Source organism: Festucalex cinctus, chromosome 2, assembly GCF_051991245.1.
Source record: "Festucalex cinctus isolate MCC-2025b chromosome 2, RoL_Fcin_1.0, whole genome shotgun sequence".
NCBI classification, from domain to species: Eukaryota; Metazoa; Chordata; class Actinopteri; order Syngnathiformes; family Syngnathidae; genus Festucalex; species Festucalex cinctus.
Window position 1 is genome coordinate 12,310,223 of NC_135412.1, and position 19,206 is coordinate 12,329,428.

The 19,206-nt window shown below is 39.8% G+C and overlaps 1 protein-coding gene across 1 annotated transcript in view; it reads right to left on the reverse strand.

The window, feature by feature from the left end:
* Positions 1–212: 212 nt before the first annotated feature.
* Positions 213–19,206, reverse strand: part of LOC144013736 (segment polarity protein dishevelled homolog DVL-1-like) — a 33,380-nt gene continuing 14,386 nt past the window's right edge. The window contains exons 5-15 of the mRNA XM_077512914.1: positions 16,751–16,889; positions 14,579–14,672; positions 14,361–14,430; positions 14,004–14,143; positions 13,503–13,579; positions 11,818–11,885; positions 11,652–11,729; positions 11,436–11,570; positions 9,378–9,545; positions 9,088–9,303; positions 213–2,937 (exon numbers count right to left, since the gene is read on the reverse strand). Of these exons, the coding sequence (XP_077369040.1) occupies positions 2,480–2,937; positions 9,088–9,303; positions 9,378–9,545; positions 11,436–11,570; positions 11,652–11,729; positions 11,818–11,885; positions 13,503–13,579; positions 14,004–14,143; positions 14,361–14,430; positions 14,579–14,672; positions 16,751–16,889 (1,643 nt within the window). The 3' untranslated portion in view covers positions 213–2,479. The remainder of the gene's footprint in view (positions 2,938–9,087; positions 9,304–9,377; positions 9,546–11,435; positions 11,571–11,651; positions 11,730–11,817; positions 11,886–13,502; positions 13,580–14,003; positions 14,144–14,360; positions 14,431–14,578; positions 14,673–16,750; positions 16,890–19,206) is intronic.

Below are 19,206 nucleotides of genomic sequence, written 5' to 3' on the forward strand. Positions count from 1 at the left end.
CACTAGGAAAGTACATAGTCCCACGCGTGCGCTGTCAAATGAACGTAAATGTCGGCTCGTGTTGCTGTTGTTTTTGACGTCACACCTCGGTGGTGCATCGTGGGTTTGACTTGGGGGATTAACGTTGTGATGACTCACATTCCAACTCATTCTCGTCACTCGACTTTTCTCAGTGAGGACCATTTGATGAACAGTGACAGATATAGACAGAATTTCCAACATAGAGATTTTTAATCATATATAATAAATTTTTATGTACAATCAACTTTTCTTTTGTAAAGAAAGACGATTCAAGAGAAAGTTCTGATTGCAAACAGTGTTTCATACCAGCGACAACTTGGAAAAGTGCTCGTCAAACTTTTCTTTGAGGAAAGAAGTCTGAATATTCAGGTCAGGTTTGAACTTGTAAACACATGACGGGTTGTGTCAGATAAGTTTAAAGTAATACACCACTTATTAAAAAAAAGAAAAAAAAAAGTGAAATTTCAACTCTTCCCTGAAAAAAAATATGTCAATTTATATAGAGCAATTATGATTTTTGGACAGTCACGTGATCATCGGGACGCAACATGTGTTGCTAACAAGCATAAAAACTAAAAACTAGTGCTGTCGAAGTAAAAGTTTTATAGATTTAACTCCCGAGTTAACTGCTGAGTTAAAGCTTTAAAGGCCCAGTCTGCCGGTTTCACTCAGGAAAACAAACAAACTACTTCTCAATTTACAGATCTGGGTTTCTCATCATTTCTGGTGGTGATTTTGTCCTAACCAAGCCTGTATTTTGCCATTTTGTGTTTGTTTTGTAAACAACGGGCCGTTTCTGTGGTTTGTTTGTTTGTTTGTTTAAATCCTGTATTTAAAAAGTGCATTTTCCTGAGTGAAATCGGCAGACTGGGCCTTTAACTTTTTTACTTTTTTTTTTCCTTTTCATTTTTGTAGTAGCTGCAAATGGTAGGCAACTAACTCCAGTTGAAAATGTGTCTTATCTGTCATTGTGGAGAAACAAGATTTTTAAGAGGCAGAAATATTCACAAATTACCAAAAAAAAAAACAACAACACCTTTTCTCATTCTACTGCTACTACTACAGCTCAAAATGTCATCATAGGACAGAAATATTTGCCAATTTGCTGATGACAATGACATATAACATTTTCAGCTGCAAGTAGCAGTGGTCTACCAATTACTACCACCACAAAAATGGGTTGTTTGTGTTATGGTGGTTCGCCCCTCCATTTACATACGTCATCCCGGAATATGTCATTTGTGGCCGGTCCCTAACATGGACGGTAAGAGTGATATCAAACTTCGAACTTTTACTCGCACCGCAGGCTGCATTTTGGTGTGCGAATCAGCACACAAGGAAGGCCTGACATGTTGAGGAGTACACCGGTCAGAATTGGCACAGTATTTGGCGATAGAAAAAAACAATCTTGCTCATTATTCGCATTTAAATGAAGAAAGACGGCCGGATTCGTCATAGTGAACACCTGACTGGATAATGGCGCTGTCCAGGGTATGTTATTATTTTGATACTTAATCGGCTTTAAAAAAATAAAAAAATAAAAAAACAGGGAATAAGCTGCCTTTGAATTGTCAGTGGTGTGTTGTGACCGACCGAAATATCACAAGCGGATGCCGTCAGCTACTATTTGTGTCCCCATGTACACTAGCACAAGTTCAGAGACAGTGACTAATAGATGCCAAATGCAAATTGTGAGTCATAAGCGAACTCAGCTGACAAGCTGTGAGAAGTGCTGCTAAAATTAAATTAAATTAAATAAATAAAGATTGTTCAATCTAAAATCAACAAACCACCTGCCAGATTCCAAAATGTAGAACATGGCGTCCTGTTAGACATTCTCTGGATATCTGTCGTCCACTGTTTGCAATCCGATCTGAACGCGACTCGAAAGCAAAGCGCCTGACGCCGACGACGATACATTCGACAAAGCACGGCCACGACTGTGGGGAAACTGGCCACCGATTGACCGACGGCTGATGCGCGATTGTCAGTCAGCCATCGTGGATGACGTAATCACATAAATAACAACACAAACATCTTCCAGTGTACGGGTGGCTTGAGGCGACCACTCGGCCCAAATCAAGGTCACGTCTTCTTAAAAAGTCATGCACGATCGCCGCCTCGTTACAACCAAAATGAAGATACCCGCTGATCGCAGGTAGCATGTGAGCGGTTGGCAGGTAAGAGCTTCGTGGATCAAAAAAAAAACAAAAAAAACCCAGTGGTAATGCTATAATAAATTGGCGTCAACTTTGTTGAGGGTCTGGGGATTGAGATCCAGACCATCTTAAAGATCTTGCAGGGGAGAACATCCAAAATGGAATGAAGTAACGCTCTGTTTGGCCGCTTTAAAGACTCACCACATTGAACAGCAATTCACAAACTGTACACTTGAGCCACAGAACTGCCAGCGGAGGGAGCGTCAGCACTTTTTTGAAGTTCGAAAGGCACTCTCCTGTCACATGATGTCAACGAAAAACTCGCAGGGATTGCCCATAGCGTGCTGGAAGGATTGGCGGCTGGCGGTGAGCTCGGGGGGGAAGGCGGCCAGCTCTCTCCCGGGAGGAGCTCCCGGCGGCGCGCCGCCGCTGACGGAAGCCTTCGGGGCCAGGCGGGCCAGACAATACGGCGGCGGCAAGCCGGGGGGCCCGTAGGAGGACGCGCGACTTCGCTCGCTGTGGGCGCAGGAGCCCGGCCCCGGTTGGGAGGAGGGCACGTGGCTGCAGACCCTGTGCGACTGGCTGTGGCCGGACCGGGCGTGGCTGTGATGGCTCGTTTGGCTGGCGCACCTGTCGGCTCGCTTCCCGCCACGCACGGCCGGCTCCGACTCGCTGCATGTTGACTTGTGAGTCTTTTCCTGCGGGGACGAACGCCTCCCCTTGCCCGCACTGGGGTTGGATCCGCTGCTACGGCTTCCTGTGGAGAAGACACAGGCGCCCGACGTCAGCAGATCCGACTGGAGAACGGCAAGGTCACGCATAAGAGCAGCGTTTCTCAATGTTTGTCGAGCCAAGGCACGTATTTCATATGAGAAAAAAATCTCAGAGCACACCAACAAACACAGATGTCACACAATTCTACTTTTGGCCACAATGCAATGCAGGATTCTTAACCCTATACGCCAAACGTATCATACTGAATACAAGACATTTTATTTCATGAATGTAATATTTTTTCTCACATTAAAACCTGACGTATATGATCTGACACATGCATAGCACGTATAAGTCATTAGAGGGCAGTATCACTCAGCTGATGGCTTTTCCAGCCACCTTGCAAGATCCCCCCCAATTGAGACTTATTAATAGTGGGAAATGACCTGATTTTTGGAAATACTATGTTTAATACGTCTGTTCATTATTTTGTTTTTGACAGTTATAAATGTATGAATTGAAAGCATTGTGACCGGATGTATCAAATATGGCACAAATCAAAAGTCATGTGGAAGTTGATTAAAAAAAAATTTTTTATTTGTTCAAAAGGACCAATAAATACTATTTACAAAGAATCAGAATTTGCTCTCAAATATTTAATGTTTCAGGCTTTAAGGTAAGCCATTTTAAACTAAAAAGGTTCCCGTTAGCGTCATGGTTTGGGTTGGGTTTGTAATGGTGCTAGTTTTGAGTGGGTTTTGTTTGATTTTTGTTGTCATGTTCCTTTCAGTTTCTTTTATGATCTGTGTTATGTTCTGCTTTCCTTGTGTGTCTCCCTTGTCTCGTCAAGCATTGTCCTGCCCACCTGTGTTTGCTTACTTCCTCGTGTGTCAACCAATCAGCAATCAGATAACCTATCCCAGAGATACGCTTCATTCTAATCTGCCTGCAAAACGGGCGTTATCAGTTACGAATTGACGAACCTTCTGTCAATATTGCTCTAGAAAATTACGAAAATGACTCAGATTCGTCAGAAAATGATGTGTTGACTTAGGAGAGACAGTTGAGCCGAGACGGCTTTCAACACAGACATCATGGCACGGTATGGCTGCATGCAACAGCTGTCATGGCATCTCGACAAATAGCATCTGTGAGGTATTATAAGTTGCTTCCCTCCAGCAGCGGAACAAAGAAACACGTTTTGAGGCAGCTTTTAAACAATATACATTTGTCTTTATGAGTAGCACGTATACACCTTAAATAATTTTCTGACCAATGAGGTGAAACGATCCTTTCCAATGACACATTTGATGAACTCACACAAAAGTAATGTGGCAGTACGGTGGTTGCAAAACTCTGCTTTAGCAAGCAAGGAAACATTTGGTAACTTAAGTTGAAATGAGTGTTACAACCCTCACTATAAGGCTGTAGATCCCCTTTCACAGCCAGTTATTGTAAAAAAACAAAAAACAAAACAAAAAAACAATTAGCATATTTAGTGTCTATCATTCTAATATGAGTACTGTATATAATTGAAATAGATATAACATCCAGAGAGAGATTGGATATGCTGTGCCCTGTACTGGTTGCCAGGCATTGCAGATAGATAATGTATAGATATTAATAATTTGTAAATGTACACCAATCATTTTGGAGATTCAAATGTGTAATTTCCAAGTATTTCAATTTGCGCCCTGTAAAAGTTTCAAACACATTAGTCAGGCTTGATGAGATATGTCCTGCATATGATACAAAGATGACTTTTATGTACTGTCCTAAATCCTACTCACTACATTTATAGGTATATTATAGTTTTAGTATGTGCACTTAGGTCTTATTACGGTATTTGACACCACGCATTTATGAAACCTTTTGATCAGATCTCAATTCCTCCGTGTTGGATTTGCAGTCAAAAGTTACCCTCTACAGCCTGAAGATGGCAACAGTGGTCATTCCCTGCTTACAGTAAACATGTTCTTTTCCTTACAGTAAACATTATAGTCAACAACAATTTCCAGCAGCTTCAAGGAAAAGCATAGAATCTACAAAGTCAGTATGTAATGAGGCAACAGCTATGGACTTTTTGAAAAATGTATTACAACCTGCCATTAAAAGCCTTTTAAATGCACATGAACGATCCATTTGAAATAACTCCCTGTAAGTAGTCAAATAAGCCCATTATACCACAGGGCCAATTAAATCTAGAAAAAAAAAATATATGTAATGCTCAACTGAGTATAAAAGTTGCATCACTGAGAATGACAGCACTGCCTTCAAACTGGTTGTCCTGCAATCACCACAATATACCTCCCAGCACAATGTGAACGCATGCTCAAAGGTGCAGAGAGAGAGAGAGAGAATGGACTATTGGCGCGGCGGCGAGATGACACACGAGACAAAGGACAACACATGATATATATGCAGGGAAAAGCTTAAAAGGCCCTGTAAAGTGAAAGATTTGTTTCTAAATCCATATTTGAAGATAATTGCTGAAAATATGTGAAAAGACTGAGAACAAATGTAGGACCGATTTGTGGCAATAAAGCCTCACATTAACCTGATGGCCACCATTTCACTTTTCCTGTTTTTTTTTTTTTGTTTGTTTTTTTGTTTTTTGACGTGGCTAAACTAGTGTCTTGTGATGCACTTGCCTTTGTTGGCATTCGTGCCCAGTACCCAGTGTGATTGACAGTTTCGATGTTTTGGCCTGTTTCTACCACTAGCATGCCGTTAGCTAGCTAGCTATGCTTACCATTACAAAAAATAATCTTCCCTGGATTCCACAATTTAAAGAACAGCTCAGTGTCATTATTTTTATTGAAACTTCCCAAGTGAGGTGACGCCAAAGCGCACTGCTCATCCACCGCCGGTCGAGAGGAGCCCCAGATATCTGTTAGCTCGTGAGTTAGCCGCTAGCTAGCACTACACCACTATATTTTCATGACTCATCTTTCAGAGAGTGGAGACTAAAGCTTGATTCTTCACAATTTTAAAGCCCAATTTTAAATACTTGGCAATCTTTTTAATAATTGAAATTAGGCAGCGTTGTTGACAAAACTGGTGTATCAAATTTAGAAGACATATTTTCACTTTAGAGGGGCTTGTAGTGACAAGAGCAAGAAGAACAGAAGAGGGAAAGGATGGTGAAAGAGGAATTGGATGGTGGAAATTTGAGGGGGTGTTGCAGGCTTACCGGTTCCCCCAGTGTCCTGGGACTACATCCTCCTTCAGTCTATCGTTGCCCAGCAGAAACAGAGGGAACAACACGATTACACACATCTTCCCCATTAGCTACTGTATTATACATTTACTCTATCCAATTGGCCCATAACACCCATCCAGGAATGGCTCATGCACACACATGACAAATGCGTAAAAGAAAGTGAAAGGTGGATTAAAGAAGTTCTACATGGAAACAAGCAACACAGCTCTCCTCTGATATGTCTGATGGCTCAATTTATGGTCTTGTGCTGAGGGTTAGCTAGTCACATCAGACATTTGCAGTTTAATTCAACAATGCACCATCCCATATAAACCTATAATAAAAATATTTTTCCTTGTTTGTGCTCATATGCCACATCAAATGTAAATGCAAATTAGCCAGCTGCTGCATTAAATGAACCTGTTAAGGTGTGCAGTGGATCAATGCTTTCCGGTGCACTGCTGTTGATATAGCGCCTCCATAATGGCACAACATTGCAACTGCAGTTAAAATGCGTTCCTGCGGAGCTCAATCAACACAGCTGGAGCGCACAGCTGTGTTGTGTTGAGCAATATCAGTAGCTCAGGCTGGAGGTGGCCACCTCTGAATTTTGTACATAGGAAAAACCCTGCCTTTAAATCCATTCTGGCAACAAATGAAGAGGGAGTTAGCCCAAGGATAGCTAGCAGCTGTTCTCATCAAGGAGATTGGATTTACGGCATCAACGTAAAAAAACTAACCCAGGTTCTACCTTTGGCCAGGGTATGGATATGGAGCCCGGTTAAACTCAGTTATTTTAAACTAAAAAGAAGAACTTTTCTGGAGGTAATAGCGGCCACCAAAACGTGCCAGCGTACTCAATAGATAGTTTTCAAATAAGTGAATGTGAGGCTTTGTAAAGCGCTTTTGGTACCGTATGGTTTACCTTTTTTTCAAGGCCCAATTGGATCTTAATTTTGTTGAATTATAGCATCTGTATTTCAAAAGAGGAGTAACCATTGAATTCCATTTGGAAGTTAATCGTTACTTTCAATACGAACTGAAAGTCTAGATTTAGAGGACCATTTTCCATCATTTTAAAAAAATGACTAATATAACTGCAGTTTGTACTGTGGACCGTGAGGAAAATGCACCACCATATATATCTATATTTCTGTAAAATACTGCCCCCAGGTTGCCAAGGTGAGCATACCAGAAAGCGCAGCATGATTTCCAATGAATTCAAGTAAAAATGTTTTTACATTCTATTTAATTACATCAACAATTTTATTTTGTCAAATACACTATTATACAGTGCCATTTTTATTATTTAAAAAAAAATACATTGCAAACATTTTTGTTAAGCTTTTTGGGGGGGAGGATGGAACATTTTAATGGCAAGTTTCAATGGGGAAAGATGTCAGGGAACAAATTAACTTGTGTGTCACATTAATGTACCACTGTGACACTCTAGTTGACTGTATTGCTGTGGATCTAAACTAGTTCTTTGGCTTCTGGGTGAAAAACCAGCTGACTGAAAAGGAGGAACAAATCCTCCATGTCTCGAACCACCTCCATTTGCGTAGTGTCCAAAGACTGAATACAGCAAGGTTATTGAAATGAGGGTAGCGGTGACGATGTACAGGCTAGATTTCAATACCAACTGTAACCACAAGATCACGATGGTCCACATAAGAGAGAGCACTTCAGTTTCCACATTACCGCATGACAAAGAGCACATGACAAAGAGCATGCAACATGGCCCCGTGTTGATTGATACCAACAGTGACGATCAAGAATGCGTTGAGTCTTCCAATCTGCTGTGAGATTTAATTGTGCAGACCCAGTACCTCAGTGCTGCATGACTCGAGATGCTTTGGAATAGAGGTGGATCCTTGCCTATTTGCGTTTTGCTATACGTGGAATTGTTTATTTGACTTTTTTTTTGTTTGTTTGTTTGTTTTTTGGTAGGTCTGGACTTTTATTAGGTCTTGATCAGCCAAACCGCTCAAATACGGCTGACAATAGGGGAAACTGCTTTGAAAACAGCTGGCAGTGAATGAGTTTTCTACTTTGGGATCATAGTTAGTACAGTTTGAATTAGGGCTGGGCATTAAATCGAATTAACTTGATAGATCGTTGTTTTAAAAATCTAATCGTTGAAAATTTGCTAAATCGTGAAGTCGAGTTTTGTCTTTAAAGTTGTTATGTTCTTTTGAATCAAAATGTTTTTGTGAGTTGCAATTTTGTACAAGTGTCAAAATGCTGGATGGGATGTTTACAAGGCATGTTTACAATCGCTAACAACCACTTAATTGTAGCATTTAAGTACAAACTATTAATGTTAAGTTTATGTTATAACTGATTTAGAATGAATTAGAATGAATTAATGTTGACTGAACATTTTGCACAGGAGTTATTTTTGAATAAATGAAACCTTTAAATAAAGGTTTGTTGGTTTTATTATATTAAAATCAATTAAAATCGTAATCGCTCCGAGTGACTGACTGAAAAATTAGAGATTTTATTTTGTGGCCATCTCGTCCAGCCCTAGTTTGAACTATTAATATAAGCGATTAGTCTGTTTTTTTTTTGTTTTTTTTTTGTTTTTTGTGATATGCGGCAGACGTTTGCCACACAAATAAAGAAACAAAATAGAAAAAGGTGGGAAAAAAGGAAAATGTCAGGGGCTTACTGGAAACTAGGAAACTGATGTCATAGTGTCATAGTAAACATAGTTATTAGGATTTAAAGATACAAAATTGACGTCATTCTTCTTTTATACATTTAGAAAATGCGTAGGCAGCCTTAAAAAAAAAAAAAAAAAAAAAAAAAAAAAAAAAAAAAAAAAAAAAAAAAAAAAAGGAGTATGACAGCCAGAAAGTCTATTTTTGAGTATGACAGCCAGAAAGTCTTTTTTTTTTTTTTTTTTTGGATTGAGGACGACGTCACCTGGTACGTTGTTTTTCCTCACGGCAAAAACTCATCTTGCTCCTACTTGTCAGTACTCACCCTCACTGTGCTGGCTGCCTGCGCTCCCACTGTGGAAACTGTGGCACGGGTCCGAGTATCCAGGCGGGAAGCAGGGGGGCGTGGAGGGGAAGGGAGGGTAGGGGAACGGCTGCCCCCCCATGGGCCAGGGGTTGGCGGCGGGAGGGAGCGGTGCCAACGCGTCCTGCTCCGAGCCGCCTCCACTTGATCCCTCGTTCAAATTGAGCGACGCCATGTCTTAGAGGAGAAGCCAAGATTGAGTTGAATATCTGCGTGGCTAACAATAAACCACCAATTTCATGATACTTTACTTTGGCAAAGGTCTCCAAAGGTGTAGTAGCACTGTTCAGAGAAGGTGATCTTGTTGACAGTATGTCGCAGGTAGCCATGTTTCAGCAGACTGCTCGCATACTTCCTGGCATCCCGCCGGTCTTTGAAGCCCTCCACTCGGGAGTAGAGCCAATCCACCACGTCAGCGCCTGACATCACAAGCAAAGTCACGACCAAATGTCAAAGACTGCATCAACAAGCTCAGGATACTGTACTATATCCTAGAACTGTGGTGAAGGCACTCCAAAGGGTAAATGAGATTTTAAATTATATTTTAAAAGTATATTTATCATTTTTCCTATATACATATTACATACACATACATATATACACACACACACACACACATACACACACACACACACATATATACACACACACACATACATATATATATATATATATATATATATATATATGTATATATTAGGGGTGTTAAAAAAAATCGAGTTGGCGATATATCGCGATACTACATCGCGCGATTCTCGAATCGATTCAATAATCGGCAGAATCGATTTTTTTTTTTTTTTTTTTTTTAGGATTCACACCTTGAGCATGGAAGAATGTTATATGAACGGAACATTAAGCCTTAATATTTTATTTTAATGCTGTTCAAACATGAAACAGATTACAACCTCTATAAGACTGAAATTTCAGATAAATAAATAATACATTTTCATATAAATCTTACACTCTACAAGCTTACTGATTAGTATTTTCTAAATTTGAATGAAAAAAAATCGCAACAATCGACCTATGAATTAGTATCGGGATTAATCGGTATCGAATCGAATCGTGACCTGTGAATCGTGATACGAATCGAATCGTCAGGTACTAGGCAATTCACACCCCTAGTGTATATATATATATATAATATATATATATATATATATATATATATATATATATATATATATATATATATACACACACACACATACATACATACATACATACATATATATAAGTTCATAAAATGAATTTTATATTCAGTAGGCAATTTAATTTCAGTGTCCTAAAAACCCAGCCTTTCCCCTCATACCACCAGAATGGTTTGACCCAACTTGTCATATGCCACCTAGAATCACCTGTCAATCACTTGAAAACTTGATTTAAAATTCAGTTAATTATTTCATTTTGACAACAGAGCTTTACTACGATTCCAAAAGATGACATTTTATGTGCACACAATCTTTATTTATAATTACATTATTTATGTATTTATTTTTAGTTATATATTTTTATTTCCAAATAGTTCGGGAAACCACATAAATATAAATAGAGTTCCAAAGTTTAATACAGTAATTAAATCAGACAATGATGGCACAGCACTCCGTTTTATTTATTTATTTTTTCTTCAATCAGAAATGCTTTGCGCTTGGCTGGAAAAAAAAATAATTACGGGGGGTACATCACTAAAAAAAAAAAAAAAAAAAAAAAGGTTGAGAACCACTGTGCTAGAATACAGAAGTCAATCAGAATTAACTATAAATTCAATGTCCTTTGATTTTAGGAAGGCCTGCTTTGAGTACAACCTTACTTAGGGTGTGCAACTGCTGGATGTGAACTGTGCTGTAATTTTTCCCCCCCCCAGGTATACACTACAGTATGTGAAATATACCACTTCCCAGACGATAAAAATAAAATATGAACATGTATAAAAGAATAAATTGTTACAAGTTTACTCCTCCATCTAGACAACAATGAATTCAGACGTTACCACGGTCCAGTGGTCCACAGGGGAAAATTAACTGGGAAAAATGACCAAGTTATTTCTTTGCATCTCCCATTCCCGTACTGCAAGCTGACAAGACTTGATGTCACTACTATATATGTGCAGCAAGACACACTCACTGGCTATTCTGTGGAATAATGAATCAGCTCACTTAGATCACAGAATTTGGTGCATCGATTAATTGAAATCACTCCCTATTCATGTAGCTGAATGTGTTGTGTGATGGTGATATCATTTAAATGTGATTGCAAGTAACATCTGGCTCAACTATGGTGCTTTTTTTTTTTTTTTTTTTTACACTCACCAATGACAGCATTGGCAATAGTGATCTTCAACCACATCCTGTCCCGAATCTCCAGGCCAGAGTCTGGCAACTGCATAATCTTGACGATGGTGGCCATGTCTGTTTTGCTTGTTGATAGAGGCAAATCGTCAAACTCTGCAAATATGGGAAGAAAAAAAAAGATGTCAATCATTGCTACATTCTAAAGCAAGGGTGGCGGTAGTGATCGGTTGTTACCGTAGTGGGGATATGGTCCGGTCAGGGCCGTGGTGTGCGAAATCCAGGCGGCAGGGTCAATGGGTCTCACTGGCTCAGCTGCTCAGAGTGACAATAAAGTAAGTTCGCTTCTCAGTTCATGAAAATAATATACATTGTCTTTGAGATGATTACATATTCGTCATACCACGAGGGATGGTGAAGTAGCTTCGAGGAGACGGGTCCCAACATTTGGCGACAGTAAGACTAATCGGACTGAAAAGAAGAAATCAGCTCAGTTTTAAGGAAACAACATACTTTGCTAATGTCCCCAAGCCCAAACAGGCAGAATTTTTAATTAATTTACAAGGGATATTAAAAGTCTACACACCCTTGCTCAAGGTTTTTGTGATGTAAAAAGTATGAGAATTATTTCAAAACTTTTTCTGCCTTTTGAGACCTACAGTATAACCCGTACAACTCTACTGGAACAGTTGAACTTTATCGGAGGTTAATCAGGGGCACTGAAAATGGTGGCAGGTGTGTGCTAACTCCTATTTAACACAACTTTTGAGTGTGATTGATTAATTTGACACAGCAATAACCCCAGTTATCAGACTGCATGCACACTTGTCTTCATTTGTCACTTCATTTCATTTGTCTATAGAATTGTTCGAAGTACACAAGAGCTAATACTCCTTGGGGCCTATTCACTAAAGGTTTGCGTCGCCTTTGCATGGCGCTAACCAATAAAAATGGAGCAATCCGGGAGCGTCTAATTCACTAAACACGCGCAGATGGGGAAGTCCGTCACTAAGTGCGCTGCCAACCAGGTTGTGCCCCGGTGAGCTGGTGTTATTTGCGTGTATGTAAATGAGGTAATTTGCATACATTTGAGGCAAAATATGCCCACTCCAATGCAAATGAGACTCATTGCTAAAGAAAGAGAAAGAGAGAGATAGGATATATATATATATATATATATATATATATATATATATATATATATAGATAGATAGATAGAGAGAGAGAGAGAGAGAGAGAGAGAGAGAGATAGATAGATAGATAGATAGATAGATAGATAGATAGATAGATAGATAGATAGAGAGAGAGAGAGAGAGAGAGAGAGAGGGGGTGGGGGCGGTGGGAGCGAGTGCGAGAGTGATTTTTCTATGTTGGTTTAGGACACATAACGTAACCCGGGCTGATCGGCAATTTTATGATCATTTTTACATGCCAGATGCATACTGTACGCCCACGTCAAAGTCTGAAAATATATTTTTAATAAATGATCGCACCAATAATTTGTACTTCATGAATGAATGACGTCGTTGTCGTCCTCTCTGCCCTGTACAGCTTAATGGCACTCTAAACACTTACTCTCGGTCCAACCTCGCTTTTTGATAATGCCATCTTCCTCGCAACTGTTACTATAACAACCGTGTTTGTGGGCGTGTTTGGTATATGATTAGAGCAATATCCTTAGTGAATAGGTGGGTGACTGGGCGCAGACTGCGGGTGCAGTTGTGGTGCAATATTTCGCGCTGCTACCGGATGCAGTGCATTCTTAGTGTATACCCCCTTGTGTACTCTTTAACAATGAGAATGTCACTGCCACCTATTGTAGCAGATGTGCAATTACACACCTTTCAAGTATGGCAAAAAAAAAAAAAAAAAAGTTCTGAGGTCTCATGCACCCCACCGCCCTATTTGATATTATTGCAACATTTTATTTTTACTATTAATATTTTTTAAAATTATTTACTGTATCTTATTTTTCCCTATCACAAATACTTTGCATTTGGACAGGAGTGTGTAGCTATTTTTTTTTTTAATGCACTGTATTTTGTGACTAAAAAGGGGATGCAGCTTGAATTTAATAAAAGTTCTTACCCAGTTTTGGAAACGATCTCTCTCAGAATCCTCACAGCATCATCATTGCTCATGTTCTCAAAATTGACATCATTCACCTGAACAAATAAATAAACAATTTCATGCTATCAATAAACATATCAATACATTAATACCTCAATTAAAAGTAAGTATCAGTCATCATTAATAGCAAGGATCCTGAAGCTTCTGCAAGAGGTCTTAGACGTGTGAATTGCCAATCTTATTTCTCAACTCAAAGCATCCCTCTAGTGGCCATGAAGAGAAGTGGGCTTTTATTCACAATTGAAAGGTATTAAAAATGAGCATAAAAGAGATCCAAGTGAGGCAAAACCAGGATGCAAAATCAGAGGAGACAAAAATAGAAATTCAACAACCCACCATAGAGAATAAAGCATTGTAGCTATTAAAATAAACACAAAGTGCTCTATTTTTATACGCGATTAAAGCAAATCTTTGTGAGTTCTCCCGATGAAAAGCAGACTCCGAGGATGCACATCGTACCTGCAGGAGCATGTCTCCGGGTTCTATCCTGCCGTCAGCAGCCACAGCTCCTCCCTTCATGATGGAGCCGATGTAAATGCCGCCGTCGCCACGGTCGTTACTCTGACCCACGATACTGATGCCCAGAAAGTTGTACTTCTCTGTTGGGGAGACAGAAAGGAGAACGTTAGAGTGGAATATCATTCAAATATTGGAATATCATATCAAAACAAAAAAAAAAAAAAGGACTGTTTTCTTTGATTTGATTTGAAAAGTGTGATGCAAAACTATAACAACAGGAAGTGGATTTTGTGTTTCATAGAGAATTGTACTTAAAAATGTAAGTGTAAATCTGTGCCACGAAAATGGAACACTTACCCATGTTAAGTGTGACTGTGATGATGTTGAGGCTCATGGTGGAGTCTGTGATGCTGCTGAAGGATGAAGACTGAAAAGGCGGAGGGAGGATACAACACTGATGCATGTGGCAACTAACTCAATGTGGCACCAAGTCAATAATGCTAAGCCCGTTCATTTGTCTGCACCCTTCAACGTCACAGCCAATTTGAGCACTAATGTGTCTTCGAGGCACTCACCCGGTCTATTTTGGCCACTTTGTGTCTCCGTCGGCGGAGCTTGTGCCTGCGCATCAGCTGTGAGGAGGTACTGTGTTCTGTGGAGCTACTGAGCCTTAAAACAAGACATAAGAAAATGATTACGATAATTCAAAGATGTAGAAGAGGTTATATGATGAAAACTTGCGGAATATACACAATAGCCCAAGTTGTACTTCATGCTTGTGATTCACCTTGGTTCTAAATTGTTTGTCATGAGCAGTTACGATGATTAGTTTCTAGAAAGTGTCAACTATGAAGAATAGCCTCGCTAAACCTTGTAAATGTGAACATTTTGCATCATACTTGTTTTGCTACAGTACAGACTAACACCGCATCAAAACCCGTGGAATGTGGAACAGCAGCTCAGTGGAAAAAGGCAGAACTTATCTCCAACCGCCTGTTTTAGCTCAGTAAACACTGAAGCACTAACTGTTTTATAGTTAGCCGCCTATGAAGCAGCAAAATTTCCCACCAGCGGCCCGCCCCAAGAGTGTCGGCAGTATCGATGTTACCCCTGCCCTTTTCTGTGCAGTCAAACGTTGGTCATGGTCATCATAACTGTTAACATGTACAGTTACTGTACATTGTGTTTGTGCATGCTTAGCTGTAAGATGTTTACTGTACTGTATTTTTAATGGATCATAGTTTGTGGTATAATTATGGTTTAAAGTATTACTATACATTAATTATAATAACTTTTAGGGTAGTGACAATTATTCACAGAAATTTGCTATAGACCCCTCCAGCTGACGTCACTGCTTAGCTCCCGCTCGGCCTCCCGAAGGGCAAGCCTCCCATAACAAATGAATGTAGAGAGGTTTTTCTTTTCTCTCTTTTTTTTTTTTTTTTCGACGAATGTTTTCGTTAAAAGGTGGGAAATATGTCAAGTATCAAAAAAATGTCCCGTGTAGGAGACTACATTATTGTGACTCATTGAAATCAATCGTTTGGAGCCGCTAGCTACAAAAACATGGAGTTTGCTGGAGGGCAAAGTGGAAGTGGAAGCCTAAGGTATGTTGTTTTTGGTTGAAACAATACGTCGATCACTACTTTCATGGTGGAAATTGTCATTCATTAAATCGTTTGTGTCCAGATATAATCGTCCTGCTGTATAACGAAGTTTTCAAGCTCTCTCTTAGCTTGCTAGCTGCTAACAAACAGACTGCACGTTAACTACACATTCCTCAGCAGAGCTCAAGCCCGAGTTAAAGTGTTAATCGTGATAATCGTGTTAAATAGTTGACATTTTGTTCAAAATTACTTGAATACTTACACACACAAAAAACAAAAAGTATGAATGATTGTTTCACTAAAGATAATATGGAACATTCAACCCGTCTCCCTCCAATTTACAATCAAAGGTTAATATTATGACCAACTGTAAATGAAAAAGAGAAAAACTACCTGATATAAACTGATCTGAGCATATCCTCGTACTTTTTGTGGGTGCAAAGCAGTTGCCTCGTAGTTTCACACTAGCCACCATGCTCGTCTTTCTCCCATCACTGTCTTCCGCCTGGTTTAGAATCGCAGCCGGCAGTCGAAAGAATGATCTCATCTCTCTTTTAGCTATTAGAGCATCCGCCGGCCGCGCACAAGTTCCTCATAGCATTGGTCGCTGATTTATCAACCGTTTGACCTATTTTCTAGGTCACACCGATTGTTTTCTAATTCACTCAGATTGACGTCCTGCCCTCCACCGCTAGGGGTGCACTTAAACGTGACGTCACACTAGAAGGGTCTATTGGCAGTTGGTTGGGCTCCACCGTGTGGTTTTTATTTTATATAACCAAGCTAGCTAGATGTAAACTCTAAATTAATGTTCATATATGTCAAGGTCAAATATATCTTGCAATCTTTAGAGTGACAATTCCAGAACTAAATCGGCCATCGAACAGAAATAGAATCATATCACAGTGTAATCCCCAATTGCTCTGTCTGACATAAATTTGAATTATTCAATGACAGAGACTTGACAGATAAGTGACACCTGTTGCTTCGAGACAGAGCTCCCAAAATAGATAAAACATTTATCTTTTTATCTCCCATGAAAGGACCCCGATTGAAAAAGTGGCACTGCAATGCACTTTTCTGAGTGCATTAATTTCAGGAATAAAGAAGTCACTGCAGTGACATGGCAGAGGAGCTTACCTGCTTGCATCTTCGTCCTCTTCGCTGTCGACAAACGAGCTGGACTCCAGCTCGCTGCTCAACACGGAGGTGCTGTCGTAACCCATGGCCGAGTCCCTCGCAGTACGCTCCGACTTAGAGTGACCGTTGATGCGAGGGACTGGAAACAAGGTGGAGAGAAGCGGTAATGAGAGTAGGGATTAATTTGATAATAATTGAAATCATTTGTTTTTTGGTACAAAACAACACAATGTTTTAAACATTTCAATTTCTTTGAAACACAATAAATATGCAAGTTCCTTTTGGACCAAACAAGATTTATTAAATTAGTCAATTAAAAAAATACATTTAAAAAAAAAAAAGTGAAAATATATAAATTTAAGCAACTCCAAATTAGTACTAATGAGCCTTTGTTTTGTTTACGATTATGCAGATTTTGTAATTGTGGAGTGTAATAATTGAAATTGTAATTGAATTTGGATTATCTGCACAGCCCTAAATAAGAGTGGCTGCACCTACACCAGAAATTCTGCATTGACAACGCCATTAATGTTCAGTTTGACAGTCAGACAGGTATAAATCTATTTGTGATTATCATTGTGGTTGCCATTTGCAAGTTGCAACGATGTGGAACTGCTCTGCGTCACACAAAGTTGTATCGAATATTATGCCCAAGTCAACAGGATAGCCTAAAATATTAAACACTACTACTATTTGAAAGGGCACAATTTTCAATAGTTGTTTTAAAATGTCTCATTACTAATGAAAAATTTGCAAAATTCCAGCAGACACATTTGGATGAAAAAAAAAAGATTGTGAAGACAGATGATAGGGCATGAAATCCAACGCAGCATACATACACTGCCAGCGGGGAGGGGGCGCCTCCGGGTAACAGCGCATTGGCTGGAACGGTCTGGTAAGGCGAAGAGGGCGAGGCAGAGAACACATCTGCCAAGCTCTGGAAAAACATTCCAGCAATGCGGTCGTTCCCATCGCAACAAGGTGCGTTTCAGAAAAGGGAAGAAGCTTGATCAAACATCCTCCAATAGAGTTCAAACACCAATGGCTGACACTTGTCTATCTGCATGCGAGTACACTACCTTGTGTGGAGTCATAGTTTGTCTAAAATAGAGGAAGCAGCACAACAAAAAGCATAAAAGCTTTGCTTGAAAAAACTTTCTACAATTATAATCGCTAAACAATAACCAAGTCACCATATAAGAACTGCTTGCATTAACTGACATTAAACTTGTGACACTAAACGCTCAAACTGTCATTTTATAAAGAAAACTCAAATGTGTCTCACCACAGCCGATAGCGAGCCTTCATCCTACGCACTGTCAATCTGACAGTCAGGAACAAGTGTTGTCTACTTGCTTCCTCTCATCACACGTAACTATAGGACGACTGCTAATCTGCCTCTGTCCAATCAGAGCACAGAAAGGTAAGAAAAGCTTTATGATGAGGCGCTGTCCTCACCCATTGCTGCCTCAGGTGAAAGCATTCTCTAAAGTTTTAGCCATGATTTTTTTTCCTTTATTTTGGACAGCTGTTTTCTGTGCTAATGCTTCAATATGATAGCACAAGCAAACAACACATGACTCTACTTGTGCACTACTATGCTCCATTACAAATCCAGACGAGTCTCTCAGAAACGCAGATCACCTGTCGGTCTTAGAATAGATCAAATCACTCCACCAGTGACCCTCAGGGTCCGACACCTGTACAGTCTACCAAGAGTTTCAACGACATTATTCATTACTCAAATCTCCATCACACAGGCAAAAAAAAACAACTAAATCAGGATACGTTTCCAGGCTTAACAGGTTGAAGCGATCGCTCTAAAACGGCATTGACTCGCTGACAGAATCACTTGGAGCGGATGTATAAGGTGACCGGGGAATTCCTGACGCTAACGCCGCAGGCGGCAAGGTTTCTACTTCATTCTTTGTTGTGTCTTCACATCCTGGCCGTGCGACTGCATTCGCACAGCCAATGCAAATCAAGTGAATTGGATGACATTGGCTTTACTTGATTGGTTGATTTATGAGCTGTGCAACCGCCGCTGCAGCACTCCGGAAGCAACCACAACCAGTGCCGGTTCCATTTAATTATCAGAAAACCATGCCTGCATGTGTGTGTGTATTCGTGTGCCAGAAAACACAATTAAGTAAAGGTAAAAACAAGTCTGGAGGACAGAAATAATTCCATGTAAAAGGTAAGAGCAAGCAAATACAAACAACCAAAAGTGAAAACATTAAATAAATCCCAGAATGCCTCATGGTATAATAGTATCTCTGTTATTGCCATGGTGACACCAGATGTGTACAATAATACAGCTGTACTCATTTCAGTTTACATGCCCTGACAGAATTTCTGAAATGTTTGGCAAATTTTTGGAAAATATGAGTGAACAGGGAGCATCTCATTTTCTAAACTGCCGTTTTGTTTACAGATAGGTGTTGACTGATCACGCT